General features: G+C 44.0%; 1 protein-coding gene across 3 annotated transcripts in view; it reads right to left on the reverse strand.

The window, feature by feature from the left end:
* Positions 1 to 6476: 6476 nt before the first annotated feature.
* Positions 6477 to 21167, reverse strand: part of Cemip2 (cell migration inducing hyaluronidase 2) — an 82884-nt gene continuing 68193 nt past the window's right edge. For 2 of the 3 annotated variants that reach the window (XM_057778601.1, XM_057778602.1), the window contains exons 20-24: positions 20750 to 20969; positions 17516 to 17614; positions 11711 to 11865; positions 8875 to 8978; positions 6477 to 8525 (exon numbers count right to left, since the gene is read on the reverse strand). In XM_057778601.1, coding sequence (XP_057634584.1) covers positions 8329 to 8525; positions 8875 to 8978; positions 11711 to 11865; positions 17516 to 17614; positions 20750 to 20969 — 775 coding nt within the window. In that variant the 3' untranslated portion in view covers positions 6477 to 8328. Of the gene's footprint in view, positions 8526 to 8874; positions 8979 to 11710; positions 11866 to 17515; positions 17615 to 20749; positions 20970 to 21167 lie in introns of those variants that run through there. The other variant, XR_009057584.1, reaches the window with a different exon arrangement.

The following is a 21167-nucleotide window of genomic DNA, read 5'->3' on the forward strand; positions in this document are numbered from 1 at the left end:
TGCCTCCATCCCTTAACTGCTAAGGGCTGTCTTCCTTAAACTGACTTCAGAAATGTGTGTGTGTGTGTGTGTGTGTGTGTGTGTGTGTATACACATATATTTTTGAAGGAACCAACAAGGTTTCTCTTATGAGCCTTTTTTACCATCAGAACTTATTTCTCTTTCCAATGTTGGGAGTTACTCGTGTTCTTTACCTTCTGAGACATGTTCTCCTCCTTCAGAAGTCATCTTGACCTACGTGCCTCCCCGAGAAAGTAAGCGCTGATGAGCTGATGGGAGAAGAGAAGCTGGGCGTGCCCACCCAAGGTCTCACCCTTTCCCCCAGTCAAGGATCAATTTCCTTATCCCCAAGTCCATCCAACCACCTCTTGCCAACTTCCATAAAGCTCATATGTTAAAAGGCATTTGCTTACAAAGCAAATGCTTGTGTTTGGTCATTCACCTCCCTTAAGACAACACATCTGTATTAACAGAGCTTTGATATGTACAAGAGAAATCTCTCTATATCCAGAAACCAAGACACCTGTGCCTGTTATTCTACATTCTAATCAGAGCTAGCTACATATTTTTCTTTCAACTCCTTACAAAACCTAAAAAGAATTGTGAAATCCAAAAGTCACCTGAGATTTTGAAGCAGGGCTAACCATAGCCAAAGGAATAATTTTAACGGTGAGAATTTCAGACATCATCAAGGGGCAAGCTGATCATGGGCTTTGTACAAAAGCCTGTCTCAGTCACTGCCACCTACCCTGGTGTGCGTCAAATCTGGGTGGCAGTAATCAGTCAAATCAAATTCTGGAGGAGACATGTTTGAAAGATGCAACCAGAGAACTAAGAATGTCCAGGACTCTCAATGTAGGCAGATGTGTTTCCACTGTACAAAGTGTGGGGAAGAAACGGGAGGCTTACTAGGTGCTATAGGGTTTTCAAACTGCAGCCTTCTTAAGCAGCACCTGGAGAGCCTACAATGCAATTTCATGGCCTGCTCCACCTGCTGGGGATGCCAGCGGGGTAAGGGAAGGGCAGAGCCTGTGCTTTCAAGTGCCTCCTGAGACTCTGTTGCAGGTTTTTCCCCCTTATTACTTTTTAAGTTCTCTAAATATTGACAAAGAACAAAACAAGGAAACTGGCTAGTGGGCTCTGCTCCAAGATCAAGGCTCAACAAATTTTCCAGGAAAGAATTTAATAGTAGAAATCTGGGGGCCCTGTGGGCGAAAGCCTCCTTCAACATTAGCAAGTCACCACACAATGAACCGGAACTGGAGCAGGAGCCGGAGCCGGAGCCGATATGACAATGAATGAGCTCGGCAGGTGGGGTTCCTCCGGCTCTACCTTACTTACAGACACGGAAATATCGTTTGCATGTAATTTTCACACAGTAAAAGGCCTTCCTTTTCATAACATACCTAAAACCAAAAGCCGTTCTTGGCTCTCAGCAGAGTCACAAACCACCAGAACTCACTCCTCCATCAACAATAATGTATTAAATATTTCAAAGTGAAGAGTTTGAACACATTCACTGCAATAAATGATGAACTTCAAGTGATAGATATGGCCATTCCCCGAAGCAGATCAATATCTCATGTATACATATTGAAACTTTATAATAGACCTTGTATGTGCAATTGTGGAATCCAAATCACTAGAAAATAGAGAAGCAAGAATTCACCATTTTTACCTCAAAACGTGGGGGGGGGGAGTTATCAGGTTAGTTTGGCAACTCGAATTATGGAATCATGATCATAGCTCCTGCCCGATTCTGGGGGTGGTCTTTAAGTGTGTCACTTTTCTTATTTAAGACAATCATTTTATCTATTTAGGAAAATTTTAATCTATGAATATACTTCCCAACCTTCATAGCATTTTCAGCTAAAACATTTTGCTCATGTAATTAATATCTTTGGAGGTCCTTTGGGGCAGAGTTGCTCATTCAGAAAACAAAGTTCAGACTTCAATTACACCATGTAACAATAAGCATGTGACGGTATTAGACCCTAAGTTAACCTATAAGCCCCACCTGCCCAAGAGCCAGGTAACATCCTAGGATTCTGGGAGTTGTAGTTCTTGGAAAATAACAACAAAGCCTTGTGGGAAAGTATGGTGGCCTATGGGTCATCTAAGCCCGCCAGCACATGTCTTGACGCCACACAGCTGGAACGTTTGTAGGTCATTGTTCTAACCAAATTCCATCTTGGTCAGTATATAAAATTTTAATAAAACCTTGCTTAAACTCAGCCCAAATTGTGGAAGTGGTTTTTCTCTGGTGAATTTCATGATTAACACCAGGACCCAAGTGAGTATTTTTAAATCATCTAGCTTCCTCACATTGAAGCTAAATAAAAGTAAAAAAAAACTTCTTTTCCAAATGACTTGGAACACCCACCCAACAAACTGTGAGTAACATCTTGTCTCTTGTAAGCAAGGATCCAGGATGGGTGCTCGAGGATGTTTTTCATGGCTGAAAAGGGTAAGGGTCTAGATTGGCAGTTAGAGCATTTGCCTAGTATGTATAAGGCCCTGTATTCAAACCCCAGTACTAGGGGTGTGGGGGGGGGGATAAGATATGGTAAGAGGGAAACAGAAGGGAGAGGGAGAGAAAGCCGGAAAAGGGAGAGACAGGGAGGAAAAGAAAGGCGGGAAGCGGGGAAGAGAACGCAGATTAGCTCCGCCCCAGAGCGGCTACTCCCATTTGTAGGCTAGGTCATCAGCATGTCAGAGGAACAGAAATGATACAATCATCTGGTACCCTATTAAAGCTCTTCACTCTGGAATTCCTCAGGTTATTAAACATGACTAAATAAGTACCTGAAACCTCGGTAAGAATTCCAGAGGCCTGGCTTGTACAAGGCCCTAGACAAAGCTGGGTGTTGGAATTTCCAGTATCTCCAGCATTCAAAAGGCTGAGGAGCAAAGATCTCCTTGAGCAAGAGGCTAACCTGAGTTACACAGGAAGGTTTAACTTAAAACAGTAAATAAAAGAACTCGGAGGAGGGTGAACTCCAGTTCTGCAGAACTGAGCTAATAAGTATTCTCAAGTGGGATCCGAGCACTTGTCTGCCGGAAGGGAGTATGCCCTGGGGTTAAGTGCGTGCCTCCCTGAGGAAGGCCTTCCACTGAGCTGCTTCAGAGGGAATGAAAACTCGGTTACCAGGAGCACTCAACCCTTGTCTATCTCCTGCACACAAAGTAACCTGCTCTACGCTAATGGCGTAAAGCTATGAGAAGGGCGTGGGGAAGCTGGAAAGCAGAGGCGCCCTGAGCTTGTCTCCACCCCTGCCTGTGTAAACATCAGCCTGGGGCAGCGTGGGAGTTATTGCCCATGAGGCCATGCACCTGCCTTTCATCTTCTCAGACAATCTTCACCTTTCAAACTAATCTTTGCGGCGCGGGCTCAGGTGGACCCTCTATCAAAGGCATAAAACAACCACCGATTGACATCCGGAAGCCACCGTGCTTCTCCTCAGTCAGCTGGTTTGTGGAGAGCCTCATTTCTGGAACTCAGGGAAGGCCCTCGTTTGATTGAAAATCTCCACCAAATTGTAAACCACCTTAGAATACAATTTCTCTGCACAAGAAGAGCACAGGGAAGCCTTAGCAGCGGTTTGTGTGACTAATAAGCAAAGACTATCACTATAGATTGAAAAGGACTTCTAAAATTGTCTTTCACATCCGCACCCCACCTGCTGCAATTTCGTTCAGACGAGGACTAGCCAGCCTGAGTTCTTAAGACTCTGGCTGGCAAGTAGACAGCCGTGGGCCCACCCGGCCCTTTGAGGCACTGGGCAGATGAGCCTCATTATAAATACGTGGTGGAGAAATGAGAGGGAAAGAGAAGCAGAATGGTTCGTGCACCGTGGAAAGACATGGGAAGAAATGAAGGCGGTGAGGGGTGGGCAGATATTGGAAGCCTGCTTGCCACCCATGTTGCTGTCTGGGCCAAGCTGTTGCCAGGGGTCATGTCTGGGTCCCTGATTCTACAGTAGCCAGGGTCCATGTTGATGTCCATGGCTCCTGTTGCCACTGAGGGCCATGAGGATGCCCAGGGTCAGGTTAGCCACCTGAGTCTAGGTTGGCGTTCGAGGGACAGGATACATGCAGATCTGAGTGACCTGCTACTGCTACTCAATGTCATGGTGACGTCGGGGCCAGAGTTGCAGCTGAGGGCTACGTCAGGGTCCGTGGCCTTAGTGCAGCCAGGGTCTGGACTGATATTCGAGGTTTGTTACTGTACCGCCCGCCTGTACTACGTGACAGTATGGCACTACTCCTGTATTGCGGCACCTGCACTACAGGACCATTCATGAGACGGACAAAGGCCTGGAGATTACACAAAGACACACAGACAGAGACACGGGTCATCCTTGAAACAGGAATGCCCCCTTTATTGTGTCCAGGGGCAGCTTATATAGGGATCCTTAACTGATAGCCAAGCCCCAGCCAAACCCACCAGAAATCACTCCCCTGCCATCAGGAATGCCTGGGGGTCTCGTGCTCCAAGCAGCTGCAAGCATACCACGTTGTTTACAAGAAATTCCGAATCTGGGGGTTCACAGCTCCCAACACGTTACCATGAAGGCTATGTTGGTGTCTGAGGGCCATACTGCTGCTGGGGCCCATGGCGGCCTGAGTGGCCTGCACTGCTACCTGGGCAGTTATGATATCTAGACCCAGCTGCTCCTGAAAACCATATCTGGCCCTACTGTGGCTGGGGTCTGCTGAAGCCTTAGTCCATATTGCCACCAAAGGTCACACAGAAGCCCAGGATTGAGGCTATGACCTGAGGCCTTGGTGGTATTCGGCAGCCTTGCAGTCACCAGAAACAACCTTACCTGAGTGGCCATTGCCCAGGGCCAGGATGTCTTCCAGCCCAAACTGCTACTGAGGGCCATGTCTGAGTCCGTGGTCCACATGCAGCTGGGGTCTGTGTTGATGTCTGTGCCCCATGTCACCACAGAAGGCCTTAGGAACCATACAATATGAAAACAGAGGGCCATGCTGAGCCAGCCCCGCCTTTTGCTGGCCCTATATTTCACTGAACACTACAGCAAGAGAGTTGGCCCCTGCACTCTGGAGAGATGGCCCCACCCCTCACCACGCACAGTGAGGATGAATCCAGCTGACTCTGACCCCGTGCCTGAGGCAGGTGGGTCCAGTGGCTCAGACTGACCAGCCCAGCTACCACCCAGGCCCACACCTGGGTGGTGGGTTGTCCCACTCTAGCATCTACCCCATCGAGGACTTGCTGGAGCTTGGGAAGGGACTCTATGGAACAATACTCAAAGGATCTCCAAGACTCAAGGCAACAACAGGGCATCCCAGAAGAGTTCTGGTAAGGATCCCGGGATGATGGCACCAGGAACCCGACCAGGGATTCAATGCAATGAACACTGCTAGTAAGGTGATGGGACCAAGGGGTATACTATATGACACACCGAGGCCCCCAGTGCCACCAGGTTGAATGAAGAGGTGATGGAGAGGCAGGAAAGGAGAAGCAAAGAGGTTTATGTTGTTCTCATTACTGTTTTGTTTAGGGGGATTGTTCTTATTTTTGTTTGCTTGCTTACCTTGCTTTGCTTTCTTTGGGGGAGCTTCAGGTGTGAGGGGAGGATATGAGGGAACCGGGAGGTGAGCAGAATTGGGATACATGATGTGAAAGTCCCAAAGAATCAATAATTAAAAAAAAAAAACAACTTTTAAGCTGGGTGTGGTAATGCATGTCTTCAGTGCCAGCACTTGGGAGGCAGAAGCAGGTGGATCTCTGTGAGTTTGAGGCCAGCCTGGCCTACAAAGCGAGTTCAGGACAGCCAGGGCCATTACACAGAGAAAGCCTGTCTGGAGGAGAAAAGGTCTTTCAAAAAGTAATAATAATAAAATACTTAGGATTGAGAATCCTGTGAGTGACACAGATATCTCAAAATAACATACAGATACATGCAATTTTTAAATATTTATTTAGCTTTATTTTATGCGCATTGGTGTGAAGATGTCAAATCCCCCGGAAGCAGAGGTAACAGACAGTTGTAAGCTGCCATGCAGGTGCTGGGAATTGAACCCAGGTCCTCTGAAAGAGCAGCCAGTGCTCTTAACTACTGAGCCATCTCTCCAGACCCGTGTAATTGTTTTTTAATCACAATGGTTTTACAGATGGAATCTGGGTTGTGTTTCCAATGTGGTTGCAGGGAGCTTAGAAAAAACAAAACAAAAACACCTCATGTGCCTCAGCTAAAATCAATGAACTCATTAACTCCAATCTGGGAGGAAGACAGTGGGGCCCAGACCTGTGAACTTTTTAAGGCTCTCCAGGTGACTCCAACACACAGCCAAGGCTGAGCTCCTCTTATGGAAAAACTTGTTCACTGACCTTTTAATGCAGTCTTGCAAACCTGTGTGGGTGGTCATCCTTTATTTCTGCCAATACCTTCTTCAAATCTGAGATCTCAACAACTACAGAGATTCACAAATACACACACACAAAATACATGCACATGTATTTTGTTTATTTAACTTAGGCCCTAATTATTAGTACATAAATCAGAAAAACTGAGTGTCTTGAAACTTGCAACCCTTTCTAAATATTTTTTTAAAAACCTGAACTCTAAAAAAAAAGCACACATCAAATATATTTAAGTCATAATATAACACACACACATTCCCACACACAATTCAGTCACCTTCAGGAACCATTACCCGGTAATATATCTAATAGGTAAGATCTCGCTGTACAAAAAAGAAAGAAAAAACAAACAAAAACCCACATCTGAAAAAACCCAAACAAACAAATAACCAGACTTTGATTAAGACACGTGCCCTTCCTGTGAGCACTACAGTCGGCATGGTTTGTCACAGCACTTTGAGGTAGCATGTTCTGTCAAGGAACACAAGTCACAGAGACACACAGTACAGGCATCAGCCTCGGCCCTTCACATGGGAAGATGAGCTTGTCTGTATGCATTGCTAGTGGCAACCCTGACATGCCTAGCTATGCACCCACGCAGCTCCCCGCTGCACCGCAGCATTCCGACACATCTTCCTTGTCTGCTAGGCCAGCCTCCTTTGCCACATGTGCCCCACTGGCTGGAGAAAAGCCCAGTAGGAGGGGCACTGGACATCACGGCATCCTTTCTTCTTGTGTTTGACAACTACATTCACGAGGAGAGACTCCCGCTTTTAAGGATGTGAAGAGGTTCATGTTGTCTCCATGATTCTGACCTAAAAAGCTGTCTTCTTCCTCACTTGGAAACAATATCTATGGAGAAGCAGTGAGTTCTCTGGGATTTCCTGGTAGAATGATGAGCAGGGAAACTTTAAAAAAATATATCCACAAACCAAAACACAGGTACAAGATCAAAACCAAGGACAGATTTCTTTTCGCAAGTTAATTTTTGGGGGGAAGAGGGTTGTTTTAGAGAGGTTTCTCTACATAGCCCTGGCTATCCTGGAATTCACTATGTAGACCAGACTGGACTCCAACTCCAGAGATCCGTTTGCCTCTGGAAAGCTGGGAATAAAGGCATGTGTCACCATACCCAGCTCCCTTTGACACGTTAAAATGACAGGGGTTTACATTGGAAGTGGCTTGCTTCTTTTAAAGACAAGTCAGTTCAGCTCTTCGTTTTAAATACAGATATACAGTCAAGACAGGCTAAGGATTAAAGCTGTGAAAAGGTCCACCAACTTCAGACCTGGGTGCAAGTAATCATTTTGTTTTTCTTGTTGTTATTGTTTGTTTTGTCTCAATGGTCACAGATCAAAAAGATTTCAAAAGCCCTTTTGTCCCAATATGGTTCACCTTTCAAAGAGTTCAAAGGTGAACCCTCCAAAGCAATTAACAGACAAATGAGTTAAAGAGTACGGGTCCAGGCAGGAGGGGCATGTGCTGGGCCTGAGTGGCCACTTAAAGCCCTCACCGGCTGTCCAGAAATGAGCCCCCGGCATCACTGAAGGCCAGCCACTGGAGTCGACTGCACAATGAGCATTAGACTTCAAGTATCAAGGTGCTACAGCAGCCGCTGGGACGCCCTCCCGGCACCCCACTATACGAAAAGGGAAACGCTGCTGACCGGCTTATCGGTGCGAGGGGTGAGAGAACCGCTCTCCAAACTCAGCAGCCTCAGGAAGACAAAGGCTCTTTACCATCTGCGCAATGCCAAGGCGCGCAAGCTGGCACTCGAGCGGTTGCTTTGAGTTCTTTCTTTCTCTCTAACACACTTTTTTTTCTCAAACAGGAAAATGGTTCTGTTGGGTTAACAGTGTCACCTTAAAATGTCATAAATTAAATAAGTTAGTTCACATTTTTTTCTTTCCCAGCACTTAAATAACAGTAAGTTTCTAAAGCACTTTCGAAGCCCGCTGTAACAGTTCGAGGTCTCTTCTGTGGACACTGCCGGCCCTGGGACACTCATAGTCCTCCATCTGCAAAGGGACGTACTGCTCGAGCACTCCCAGGCCCTGCTCAGCAGGACTCGTGAACAGCTTAGTCCATGAGGGTTTAAAGTTTCCGCTGAAACCCAAAAACACAATACCGCCTAGAAAGAAAGAGAGAAAAGTTGAAGTATATAGCTACCAATTCCAGCAAGATAATGAGGGAGGTGGGTCAGAGTTGAGCAACACAAAGACACACACACACACGTGTATTAAATACACACACACACACATACGCAAACACCTCAACTTCCTTATGTCAGCAAGGAATTCTTGCAACCCAAATGACAGGCCATATCCCAACACAGTTCCTCTGACACGGTCCTTTATGAAGAAATTATTTCAACGACACTCAAGGAGAGCTCATGAAATCAGTCTAGCAGACAAGCAGCACCATAAGAATATTTTCACTGCCGCATCCTACGGACGTCGTAGGATACTGCAAATACAAACCTTTGCTATGAAGATGCGCTGGTTTGACCAATCCCAGAAGTACTAATGAATCAGAGATATTCATCGGCTTGATTTCTCCTCTTGTGCTCAACAGAACGATTGACCTGTGGGTCAAAGTTAGAACATCAGAACCAATGCCGATCATTCAGCACGGATTTCCTGAGAATCTTTCTGGACTGAAAGCAAGTGACAAAAGCAAATTTAGAAAGGAAAACAGGCCAGATGCTTTTCATCCCCAGTGACACAAGTCTCAGGTCCCTGCTCAAAGGGTACCTCTCATGTTCTTAGGAGGGGCAGCAACACAGGGAAACCCAGAGGAATGGTAACCAAGAGTCACGTAGGTGCAAGTGCACACTGGAACCAAGCCTTTCAAGGACTGGTCTATTCTCTAGAGTACTTTATTATTGTATGTGCCGTTACCGCTTTATTATGAATGGGTAAACACAAACTTAAAATGTAAATGTAAGGGTTGGAGTGCAGATCATTGGTGAGTGTTTGTCGGTCTAGGATAGAGAGGCCCTAGACTCACTCTCCAGTATGCTACAATAACAGTGCTACAAATAAAAACATATGTAAGTCATTCTCTATGGTTTAAAAAAATTTTTTTTTAAAAAATTTGTTTGTTTTAGTTGCCGTCTTTAGGGCTGATGAGGTGGCTCGGCAGTTGAGAGTAGTTGCTGTCCCGCCAGAGGACTGGGGTTTGATTCCCTACATGATACCTACATGAAAGCTCACAGCCACCTGTGACTGCAGTTCTAATGTACCTGATGCCCTCTTCTGGTCTCTGCAGGCGCCAGGCCCAAACATAGACACACAATAGTGAAAATGTACAGTACATCAACCCAGTGCTCAGAGCAGTTTGTGGGTTCCTGCTTTTCTTCCTGGTATAGTTGCTATGGCTCTATGGTTTATTTTAGTATCTAACCAACACGCTATTTGTATTGGTATAATTTCTTTAAAAAGAGCTCTTCAAAGTAGATTGCAATACCAGCTGCCAAGTACTACAGGAAAGTAAACTGTTAGTTCCCACATATAGAAAGTGTGCTACTTGCATAATCTAATTTAGTTAGGGATATCTTGTAATATTAATTTCCATCCAGAAAAAGAATCCCTCCTTTAACTCTGGCTGCAACTCCTTTAGCAATGCAGACACTGTCTTCATTCGGGCTTTGACAAGTGCTTACATAGTGCACTTGGTTGTAGTCTTCCTAAAGCAGTGGTAATGGGATTCAGAGTTACTGGAGAGGACTGGCCACAGAAGTCTTGCAGTTCTGAACTTCAACAGGATGAAATTACCAGGCCAGTCTGGAGAGATCTTTACCAGATGCACTCAGGCATACATGTCTGACACATGCATGAGCACATGGGTGTATGCATACATGCAGTCTACCCATAAGCTCTCAAAAGAGACACTGTCAGTTGCACTAGAACTTCATTCTGAAGCTGTCTCACTTTTGCTAAGCAGACCAGGTTCGTATCAACCTTATAGTGATCTTCCTGTCTCTGCTTCCAGGACGCTGAGATTACCACTGCTTCTGACCCCTGCCCTGTAACTTCTCGACCCTGTATTAAAATGCAGTATACACTCCTAGCAATCTTAGGGTCCAATGCATACACTTCTGCAAACTAAACACAGTAATATAACCAGCAGACAGCTGGCAAAATAGTTCACCCTAAAAAGTCTAAGATAGCCCTATTGCTGACCCCCTTTAGTCACAGACTCCGCATACATAAATTCAACAAGTCATTCACCCAATTTATTTGGGAAAAAGCACCAACCAGATGGTGGTGGGTGAAGAAGGTACTTGTCATGCAAGCCTGATAACCCAAGTTCAATTCCCAGAACCCACATGGTAAAAAGAGAAGAACTGTAAGATACTCTCTGTTGGCTTCATGTACACCCTGGCATGCATGGACCCACATTCCTGTCACATACAAAGGAAACAGTGAAAGACTGGGGGGAACATCTGCATGTGTACTGGATACAAAACATGCCTTCCCTTAGCACTGTTCCCTAAACAATACAATGTAACAAGTATTTACATGGCATTTCCATGGATCTTGCCATTATTCGGATAGAGAATTTAAAGTAACAACTGTTAAGGTTATATGCAAATATTACACCATCTGAAATAGGGAACAGAGGCATCTGCAAATTCGGGTATCTGCAGGGGGAACTCAAACCAAACTTCTCTGGATACTGAGGGAAGACTACGGAGAAATGACCTCCTCCATACACACACACACACACACACACACACACACACCCTTCACACACAAACAACACGTAAATGTTACTCCAAAATATTCTAAAGACTTTATGGGACTTATTGGGAGCAGTTCTGCAGGCTACGAGAACATACGTCATCAGATCAATGGGAAGGGCTAGAAAGTCAGGCCAGCCTCACTCGACAGGAAACTTAGGTTTTTTTTTTCATAAACGGCTGCCCAGAACAGCAGGATCTTGAGTTCATCACCTGTCCTCACGCACAGTCCGGTCAGTCCAGAAAGAGAAACGTTCTCCAGGGCCTCTTTTCTTCAGAGATGAACGAACAACAAAAACCAGACCCTGCTCTTAAAAAGAGCTGGGATGCACAACCACTTAAACAATTACTCTTTTCCAGATACCAAGTGACCTGGGCGATGACCTCCTGAATCCCAATCACTGTACAATGCTGTGTGAGAGTCCATCATTGAGACCAGTGGCCACTGAAGAAAAAACTACCTCATAGAGCCTGAAATGCTCATGGAGTGAACAGAGCTCAGAAGGAAACCTGGTAATGAGAAGTCACATCATAAGGTAGCTTTTCTCTGGTGCAGGGCAAGCTTGACCTACCTTGGAGGGATGCTAGTCTTTAAATACTCTTCCATCTGACTGACATCCGCAGGAAGGAACATCTTTTTTTCCGTCAGCCGGAAGGGAACGCTGCAGGCATCCACAACCAGGAGGAGTATGCCTGCACTCCGGAAGGTGAAGTCCGTACCATTCACCTGAGAATACAAAAGTACCTTAAAGTCGCCATCTCCATTTCAGAAACATCCCTAGGATGCTTGAGTTTGGTTAGTTCCTTCTAAGCCCAGGCTTCAGAATGTATCATGTTTGATTTACTGTCTCCCTGCAATGCCTAAAATGGTACCCATAATCCTGTAGATTTTAGCTTCTTCAACTGTAGGTCATGATCCAATGTAGAGTCCCATGACTGAAAGGCTTCTTGGATGCATAAAACCCAAAAATCCATTAAAAAATAAAACACATGATGCATCTGGGGTATTTCTGGCTGTGCTCCATCACACTGCATCTTGTGACTTTACTGGAACCTTGGTTCTGCACATCCGACATGCGGGCTTTACACTGTGCACACTATCAGTCACATAGTCCCAGCAAACACTGCTTCAGACATCTCTGCTGAATCAAGGACGCTGCATTCTACCATCTGCAGTAGGTAAAATGCAGTTTTCTGCTCAGGTAGGAAAACAATAGTTGAATTATGAAAAAAAAACCTTTAATATTTTCCTGTCATCATTCCTCTGTGTATAAGTATCAGCTTGCTATATCTTTGGGTTGAACTGTGCTAGAATGTTTGATTTTAAAACCTTGCTTGAGGGGCTGGAGAGATGGCTCAGTGGTCCTGAGTTCAATTCCCAGCAACCACATGGTGGCTCACAACCATCTACAGTGAAATCTGGTGCCCTCTTCTAGCCTGCCAGCATACATGCAGGCAGAGCACTGTATACATAATAAATAAATAAACCTTAAAAAAAAAAAAAAAAAAAAAAAAAACCTTGTTTGAAATGCTAACCTGTGTCTATTAAAAAATTTTTTTAAATCATCTAATTTTGGCCTGGGATTAGAACAGAATTCCCAACAATTTCTAAAATGGCCCTAAAGATCCTTTTGTCATTTTGTATTACGTATTTATGTAAGGTGGAATTCTCAGCACTGATGATTATAGCATCGAAGTATGGATAAACTCCAATAAAAACAGTGAAGATATTCTGCATCTTAAAGTATCAGAAATGCCATCAAAATTTAATTCCTTTTATGAAAATGAGCAAACCCAGCCATCTCACTATTCAAATTCACTTTAATCTTTGGCAACAATTAGTAAAATTATGTGCAAACCAAGAATTGTTTTGAAACTTTTAGTGTTTGATTTGTATAGTATTTTACATATTTATATAATTAAGGTTTTTACAAAAATTCCTCTGTAAAAAGAAGGCTATGAATGGGAAAATGTTAAGAGGTCTTGCTACAGTCTGCCCCAGGAATTGTTGCCGGCCACATAACATACTCTAAGGGAGATAGGGCAGCCTTCAGGTGCACAGGTGACGCTGACGTGTTCAGACCTCAGCCATGAACACTTGGGGCATCATGGAGACTAGGGCTCTGGAGTCAGTACTCAGGTGCTGGCACCATCACATGTAACCCTTCAGCACTAGGTCCGGAATACCAATGCCACTGAATGTCTCCTTCCTCCTCCAAACATTGCTCTCCTCTGACATCAAAATGGCAACGTGGGTCTTTTACTGACACTTAAGTTATGAAGTATTGAAGCAAAACAGAATGAGGGAAGAAAGGAAACATGGGAAGGGAAAGGAGCCCTCACCCTGGAACCTGGCTGAGAGTCAAAACACGGCAAGGAAATGGATAAATCAAAATTGCCCACTAAGACAGCACATGTCTTCCTAAGATATCTTAAAGAAGTTAAAGAAAACAAGCCACATAGGGTCAGAATGTGTGTGACTGTGAGGTTTTTTTTTTTTTGGTTTTTTTTTTTTTGGTTTTTCGAGACAGGGTTTCTCTGTGGCTTTGGAGCCTGTCCTGGAACTAGCTCTTGTAGACCAGGCTGGTCTCGAATTCACAGAGATCCGCCTGCCTCTGCCTCCCGAGTGTTGGGATTAAAGGCTTGCGCCACCATCGCCCAGCGGTGACTGTGAGTTTTACCATGTTAGCACCCTAACAACCCTGAACCCTAAAAGCGCATCTCACAAAACCACCTTATAGGTTCACTTACAAAAAGAGTAAGAAAGCCAACTCGTACGTTTCCTTCCATGCTTACGTTTAATCTTTGTGCACCGCTGCAAATGATGTCTTTTGAGCAATATAAGTTAGAACAGCACAGAGCTGAAAAGAAATTAAGTCCAGCTCTCCTGAGAAGCCTATGCCATCTTGAACTGTGCCCTCTCATTTCCAGAGCGCTCCCTCTGCCCTTGCCAGGTGCCACCCTTGCTCTCCGTGCTCACTCTCACAGCTAAGGCATAGAGTCTCTCCTACCTCTGATAGCGCTCCCCCCTCCCAGTCCCCTTTTGGTTGCTATCTCTCAGCTCACAATGTGAGCTCTCAGGGATCTCTCCAGTGCCATGCCTCCTGCCTCCTCCCTGCTGCCACGACAGTCATATTGAAACTGTAAGTGCTAATAAACTCTTCCATAAGTGGCTTTTGTCATGATCTCTTCACAGCAACAAAAAGTAACTACAACGCTCTACTTATTAATAAATTCATTAATGTTGGCTTCTTGTCCTAAAATTTTTTCTATGGCAGTCAAGGATCCAGCTTTGCTGAGAGGAGGCCCTTGAGGCCTCTGGCGGCCATGCTGGCCTACCTCTCCCTACCACCAACTGCATCACTACACTGTTTCACAAAACCTTCCCTAAATCACAATCTGTGATCTTGTCAAGAAAAGGAAATGCCAAAGGGGGGACAGGAAGACACACACTGTAATCTCAGCACCCAGGATTTCTGAGGCAGAGGACCATGACTGCCAGGCTAGCCTGGGCTACTTATGAAAATCCTGGCAAAAAAAAAAAGAGGAAAGGAAATAACAAAAGGGGAAAGCCAGAATTACCAAATATTAATTTCTCATCAATAAAAAAGAAGACAAAGCAAAAGTAACTTCATACTGACCAGACACTGCTGTCTATTAAGAGTAAATCCTATTACACTGACATTTAACAAGGGCTCGACAGATTCTCTCTGCTGTGCCAGTCCTTCCTGAAATATTACTTCTAACCAGGTGAACCCAAAGAAAAACATATAAGCATCCCCCTGAATATTAACCTTCATCAGGCGATGAAAGAAGACAGAGACAGAGACCAACATTGGAGCATTGGACTGAAGTCTCACGATCCAAAGGAGGAGCAGAAGGAGAGTGAGCACGAGCAAGGAACTCAGGACTGCGAGGGGTGCACCCACACACTGAGGCAATGGGGATGTTCTATCGGGAACTCACCAAGGCCAGCTGGCCGGGGACTGAAAAAGCATGGGACAAAACCGGTCTCGCTGAACATAATGGACAATGAGGACTACTGAGAACTGAAGAACAATGGCAATGGGTTCTTGATCCTATTGCACGTAATGGCTTTGTGGGAGCCCAGGTAGTTTGGATGCTCACCTTAATAGACCTGGATGGAGGTGGGTGGTCCTTGGACCTCCCACAGGGCAGAGAAACCTGCTTGCTCTTTGGGCTGAGGAGGAAGGAAGACTTGATTGGGGGAGGAGGAGGGAATGGGAGGTGGTGGCGGGGAAGAGGCAGAAATCTTTAATAATTAAATTAATTAATAAAATAAATAAATAAATAAATAAAGTAACAAAATTCAAAAAAAAAAATATTACTTCTAACCCACAGCTTAGCTCATGAGAACTCAAGATGATTTGTTTAGCTATGGTTAAGTTGCTCTAATTGAGGAAATAGTTCTGCAAATTCCCGATGTATTTTTTCTCTTCTTTAATTGTATGCTATTTATGTGTGGTGTGTGTGTGTAGGTGTGTGTGTGTGTGTGTGAAGACATGTGTGTACTATGGGTTGAGTGTGGAGGTCAGAGAACAATTTACAGGAGTCAGTTTCTTCCTTATACTGGGTCCAAGGGACTGAACTCAGATAGTCAGGCTTTGTGGCAATCACATTTAGCTACTGAGCCACTGTGACTCTCATGTGAAAGAAGAAAGAAAGAAAGAAAGAAAGAAAGAAAGAAAGAAAGAAAGAAAGAAAGAAAGAAAGAAAGAAAGAAAGAAAGGTGGATATAATCCTCTATTTACAAATGTCAGAATATTTAAATTTCATGAAAGACAAGAAATTCCATGATTCTCAGAAATTCAAACTGTGCTTGCAAAAAGCACCTTCCCCTCCCCCTGCCAAAACAAACAAAAAACCATAAGGGGAAGAAGCTTTCAGAAAGGGCTAACATCACGCCAAGGCCTCAGAAGTGAGTTATGATGTGAAAGTTCTGAAGAAAAGTGTGCCAAAGGAGTCTGCAACCATTGGTAAGAAACCCTGGAAATCAGGGCTCAGTGGTGGCGACAGCAATCCATGGTACATTCACATCACATGACTGGGCATAAGGCTGGGTAAGATGGCAAATTTCATGGTATGTGTATCTTTCTACCTTAAAACATTGGGGCAGGTGTAAACCTAACTTTGTCCCACACACTTGGATTTGGGATCATCTTACTCATTGCTTTAACACACTGAGTTCCTGCAGAGACCCCAGAAGGCTAGAGGGATGCTGGACATCTGCTAGCAAAGAGCTCCTTACACAGAGACCCCCAGACCACCCTGACTTTGGACAGACTACAGTTGAGTCCTAGTTTCTAACTGGGCCAGCGGGCCAAAGTCTAGTGCTGACGCTATGACTTGCATTGTTCCACTGATGCTCTTGGAAAAGACGATACTCTGTCTCTGTTTTCTTCACAACCTTCCTTTAAAGAGATGGGGAGCCTTCAAAGAAAAGGCCAAAGGAACTTAGAGGCCATCGTTTCCCATATCTTAAACAGCCCGGGAGTTTATTTTAATTCACAAAACAAGATTAGACATGGTTTTCCATATTTAATGAACATGAGAGTTATTCTTTAACTAAAGATACCTTTCCTGTGTAATGGTGACTGAAAAGTAATTTAAACAATTTTTTAACATTAGCCTAATAAAGCAGTTCTCCACCTTCCTAATGCTGTGCCCCTTTAATACAGTTCTTCATGTTGTAGTGATCCCCCATCATAAAATTATTTTTCTACTTCTTCATAACTCTAATTTTGCACTGTTCTGAATTGTAATATAAATATCTGATATGTGACTCCAAAAGGGACACAACCCCCAAGTTGAGAACCACTGGTCTAAGAGTAATCAATAAATAATCCTCTTGAAAAAATAACTCTAAAACACAACCATTAAAGAGGCCTTTACACCTTAGCTCTATTCCTGACAAGTAAATCAAATGGGGTAACAAACCCATGATTGGTCCCAAAAGTAATGCATATCACTAGGACTGACAATCAAAGCAAGAAGCCACAGCAGTGCACAGATATGCAGTGCTCTGTGCTTCGCAAAGGCCAAGAAGTGATCCTGTGGTTCGGAATCTGTGCTCCTACAAATTCATAGTCTGAGATTCTAATCCCCAAAGCGATGGTATTAGGAGGGGAGGAATGAGGAGAAGCCCTGGTGAATGAGATGTTACAGGACACAAAGAGGAGAGGCAGTCTAGGAGCCAGGAACCTAGCCCTGCCCCACAGTACTTTATCACAGCCTCCATCTCAGACTTCCTAGCTCTAACACTCTGAGCAGTAAATTCTGCTGCTTCTAAGTTACGTAGTCTATGGCATTCTGTTGCAGCAGCCCCAAAGACTGAGGCAAGGCCAGACTGTACTTACAGAAATAACAGATGGCTCTCCTCGCTGAGTTTCTGCTTTCCCGGGTGACTGGAACCGTACAGGGAGGTAGCTCTTGTGAGGGTCACTGGTAAACACCATCTAGACAAGAACACATTGCATCTTTGAAGACAACTGTATCCATGTCCCACGGGTTTCTCAAAACATATTCGATTATCCCAAGTGGCTATTTCTTTATCTGAACTTTATACACCCACTTCATGACCTGAAATTCTAGATCATGCATGTAATCCACAAAGTGTATGCTTCTGGATTTCTGGAACAATCACGGTTTCAAAGAAGAATCTTGTTAATGAAATCAAAGTGGCTGGGGGGTCTGGCTCATTGGTCCATTACACGCTTACCATGCATTCCCACACAATCAAGTCAATAAAACTAACTCAGTAATATGTGCTAAGTGTAAATCTTTGCAAATATATCATGGAAAAACGGGCACACATCTCTTTAAAGATCGTTTATGTATTTATGCCAGTGTGTGTGTTTATATGAGTATGAGCACGTGTTCAGGTGTCCATGGGGGCTCAGAGGGGGATCAGATCCACTGGAGGAGCTACAGATTGTTGTGAACCAAACTACCCTCTATCAGTACTAGGAACCAAACTCCTATCTTCTGCAAGAACAGCGAGCCATCTCTTCGGTCCTGGAACACATCTTTTTAAAACATCTTTTTCAGATCCACTATCCTGAACTGAGATTCATCAATCTAGGACCAAGGGTTATGGAGGGCTATACTGTTTACCAGCTTCTAGTGTCCTGAACAGGGCCAGGTCTCAGCCCCTCTCCAGTGTCTATAATGTGCTGCATAAACACAGCCAGTCAATACACACAGGCCCCCATCTCCCTCTGACCTATCACCCCCAAGAGCCAGGGCGGCCCTCCTGCCCTGCCCACCTCCACCTTTCCCTTTTGCTGCTCCAGTTTACTCTTGGTCCCTAAAGTCCACCTCTCCTACCAATGTGTCTCAGTCTCAATTCAGGCAGATGAACAACATACAGTCCTTACAAATCACCATCAACAATTCCGTGGAAGAATAATCATCATCAATACCAAGCAACATTTGGAAGTTGAGTATGTCTTTTGAGTCTTAGTTTGGGGCAGAACTATGTGAATCTTTCTAATTATTCCTAATACACATGTGTTTGGCTCTAAGATATAACAAAAACACTCCTCTCAAGTTTCCAAGTAAACATGATGCTCCCAAACACTTCAAATGCTTCGCAGCTGCACAGCCAATCAACTGCACTGTTTCTTCCTTCCTTTTTTCTTTGTGAGGTGGGTTTTCTCTACTGTAAACCAGGCTGGCCTCAAACTTGGAAATCCTCTCGCCTCAGCCTCAAGTACTTGAGATTATAGGCACATATCACCACACCTGGCATCGACACTTTTTAAAAATGAATTCTTCTAGATGTTTACAGGTATAACAACTAAGAATGCTAAAGGTAGGAGAAGAAGCCAAGGACATCAGTGATGATCAAGTTATTTTGAAAAGTTATTGATGTGGGTGTCCTTCTGTATATGTGTTGCTTTTATTGGTTGATGAATAAAGCTGTTTTAATCAATGGCTCAGCAGAGTAAAGCTAGATGGGAAATCTGAACAGAGATATATATAGAGAGAGTAGGCAGAGTCAAGCAGACACCAGCCAGCTGCAGAGGAAAGAAGACATGTAGAAAATGAGGTAATGCCATGGCCACGTGGTAATACATACACTAATAGACATGGGTTAATTTAAGATCTAAGAGCTAACTAGAAATACGCCTGAGCCACTTGCCAAACAGTGTTGTAATTAATATAGTTCCTGTGTGATTATTTGGGTCTGGGTGGCCAGGAAACGAAAGTGCAATCTGTTTATAAGTTAATAAGTTTATTCAGTATTGAAGGACATTAGACATTGAATGGTCTAGTGCACCATTGTCTTCTCCAATATTACCTAAAAGTGCAAATATTATATGGGACTGGGAATCTCCGTGGTAGAGTATGTATTTAGAATGTTCAAGGCCCTACATTCTGAACAAAGCAAGGAAAAGAAAAGAATTTCCATGAGCCAGGCAAGAACCCCTATCTAAAAGCATATACCCACATGCAAGCACTCTTCTTGCACATGGAGTCTGGAGTTTGTTGGTGGCTTTCTGTCTTACTTGAATGGGAAGGCAAAGACCATTAACAAATATGAGAGTGGGGTGGTGACAGTGAATGACACTGCAGAACTCCAGCAAGGTGTGGTGGCGGAGGCAGGAGGACCTAAATTTCAAAGTGACCTTGAGCTAGAGACTCAGGCTCAAAACACAATATAAAACAAAATAGCAAGGGAAGGGGGTACAGAGTAAATACTTGGAGGGGAAGACAAAGGAAGGGGGTACAGAGTGGATGCTGGCCCAGGAACACACTGTCAGAACCATCTTTTCCTTCACTTATTTGTTTCTTGGAAGATTAAGTATGTAGTATGGCCATTAGTTCTGTACTTCTTCTTCATTTGGAATTGATCTGACTGTCCTTGGAACCCCACTTGTGTGCAATTCTAGCGGTTTACTTCCACTGCCACGTCTCTTCAAGATAACTGGGATATATTCTGAGCAGGCGCACTTTTACCACTAACCAAAGTCAGTCTGCATTTTCAATTACAAGACAATATAATAGCATATGCTTCAAAATAATGACCATACATCTTTAAAGAGGGAAATAAGTTTTGACATAAGCTAAAATTTCACACTAATAAAACAAAGAATTATGGGGCATGGTGGCATATGCCTGTAATCCCAGCACCCAAAAGGTACTCAGAATGATCAGGAGTTCAAGGTCAGCCTAAGCTATATAGTAAGTTCAAAGCTAGCCTTCAGTTGATGAGATCATGTCTCAAAAAACATTAAACACATACATACATAAATAAAACACTTTTATAACATGTTTAGATATATGAACCCAACGGTAATATTGGAGCAGAATCCTAAACCTAGGAAACAATTTTAACCACACAATAACCTTCCATTTTAAACCACAAAACTCATAATCAAGGTAAATTAACCTATCCAGACAATAGACACTTTTGATATACATGGGGACTGTGTTGCTTCTTATGTGCAACACACTCTAGACAAAATTCAAGAGGGGTCAGCAAGTATTTATAAAGTTGCATGGTAGGTTCCAAAGCCAAGTACTCCTACTGCCAAGACGAGAAACTGTGACTTCCCTCCACAGGTCCCCTCCTCCTCCCTGCTTACCTGGTGGGTGCCACAGCCCTGACAGAGTCCTGTAAGCATGGCTGGCATGCGCTTGACCGCCGAGGGCTTTCTGTAATACTGCGGGTACGCTTTGGCCATGCAGTTACTGATGTCTTTGGAGTCTGTTGCTGCCTGAATCTTGACTCTTTCGCATCCCTGAGAGGAACAGTAACTGTGACCATCTCTGTGGCTATGGGCTCTGAGATACAGAAACAATAACCTGTAAAGTAGAAACCAAGTCAATTGATGTTCGTTCCTCTCAGAAGCATAAAATTTCCCAACTTGATTCATGGCCAAGGGAATAGTTCTCCAATAAACAAACTTTTCCTTAAAAGAAAAATAAATTGCAAAGCTAATAAAATGTTTCACTTTCCTCCCTATCCCCATAGTGTCTCAGATCGCTGCCTTAGGGAGCGCT

Source organism: Chionomys nivalis, chromosome 8, assembly GCF_950005125.1.
Source record: "Chionomys nivalis chromosome 8, mChiNiv1.1, whole genome shotgun sequence".
Classification (NCBI taxonomy): Eukaryota; Metazoa; Chordata; class Mammalia; order Rodentia; family Cricetidae; genus Chionomys; species Chionomys nivalis.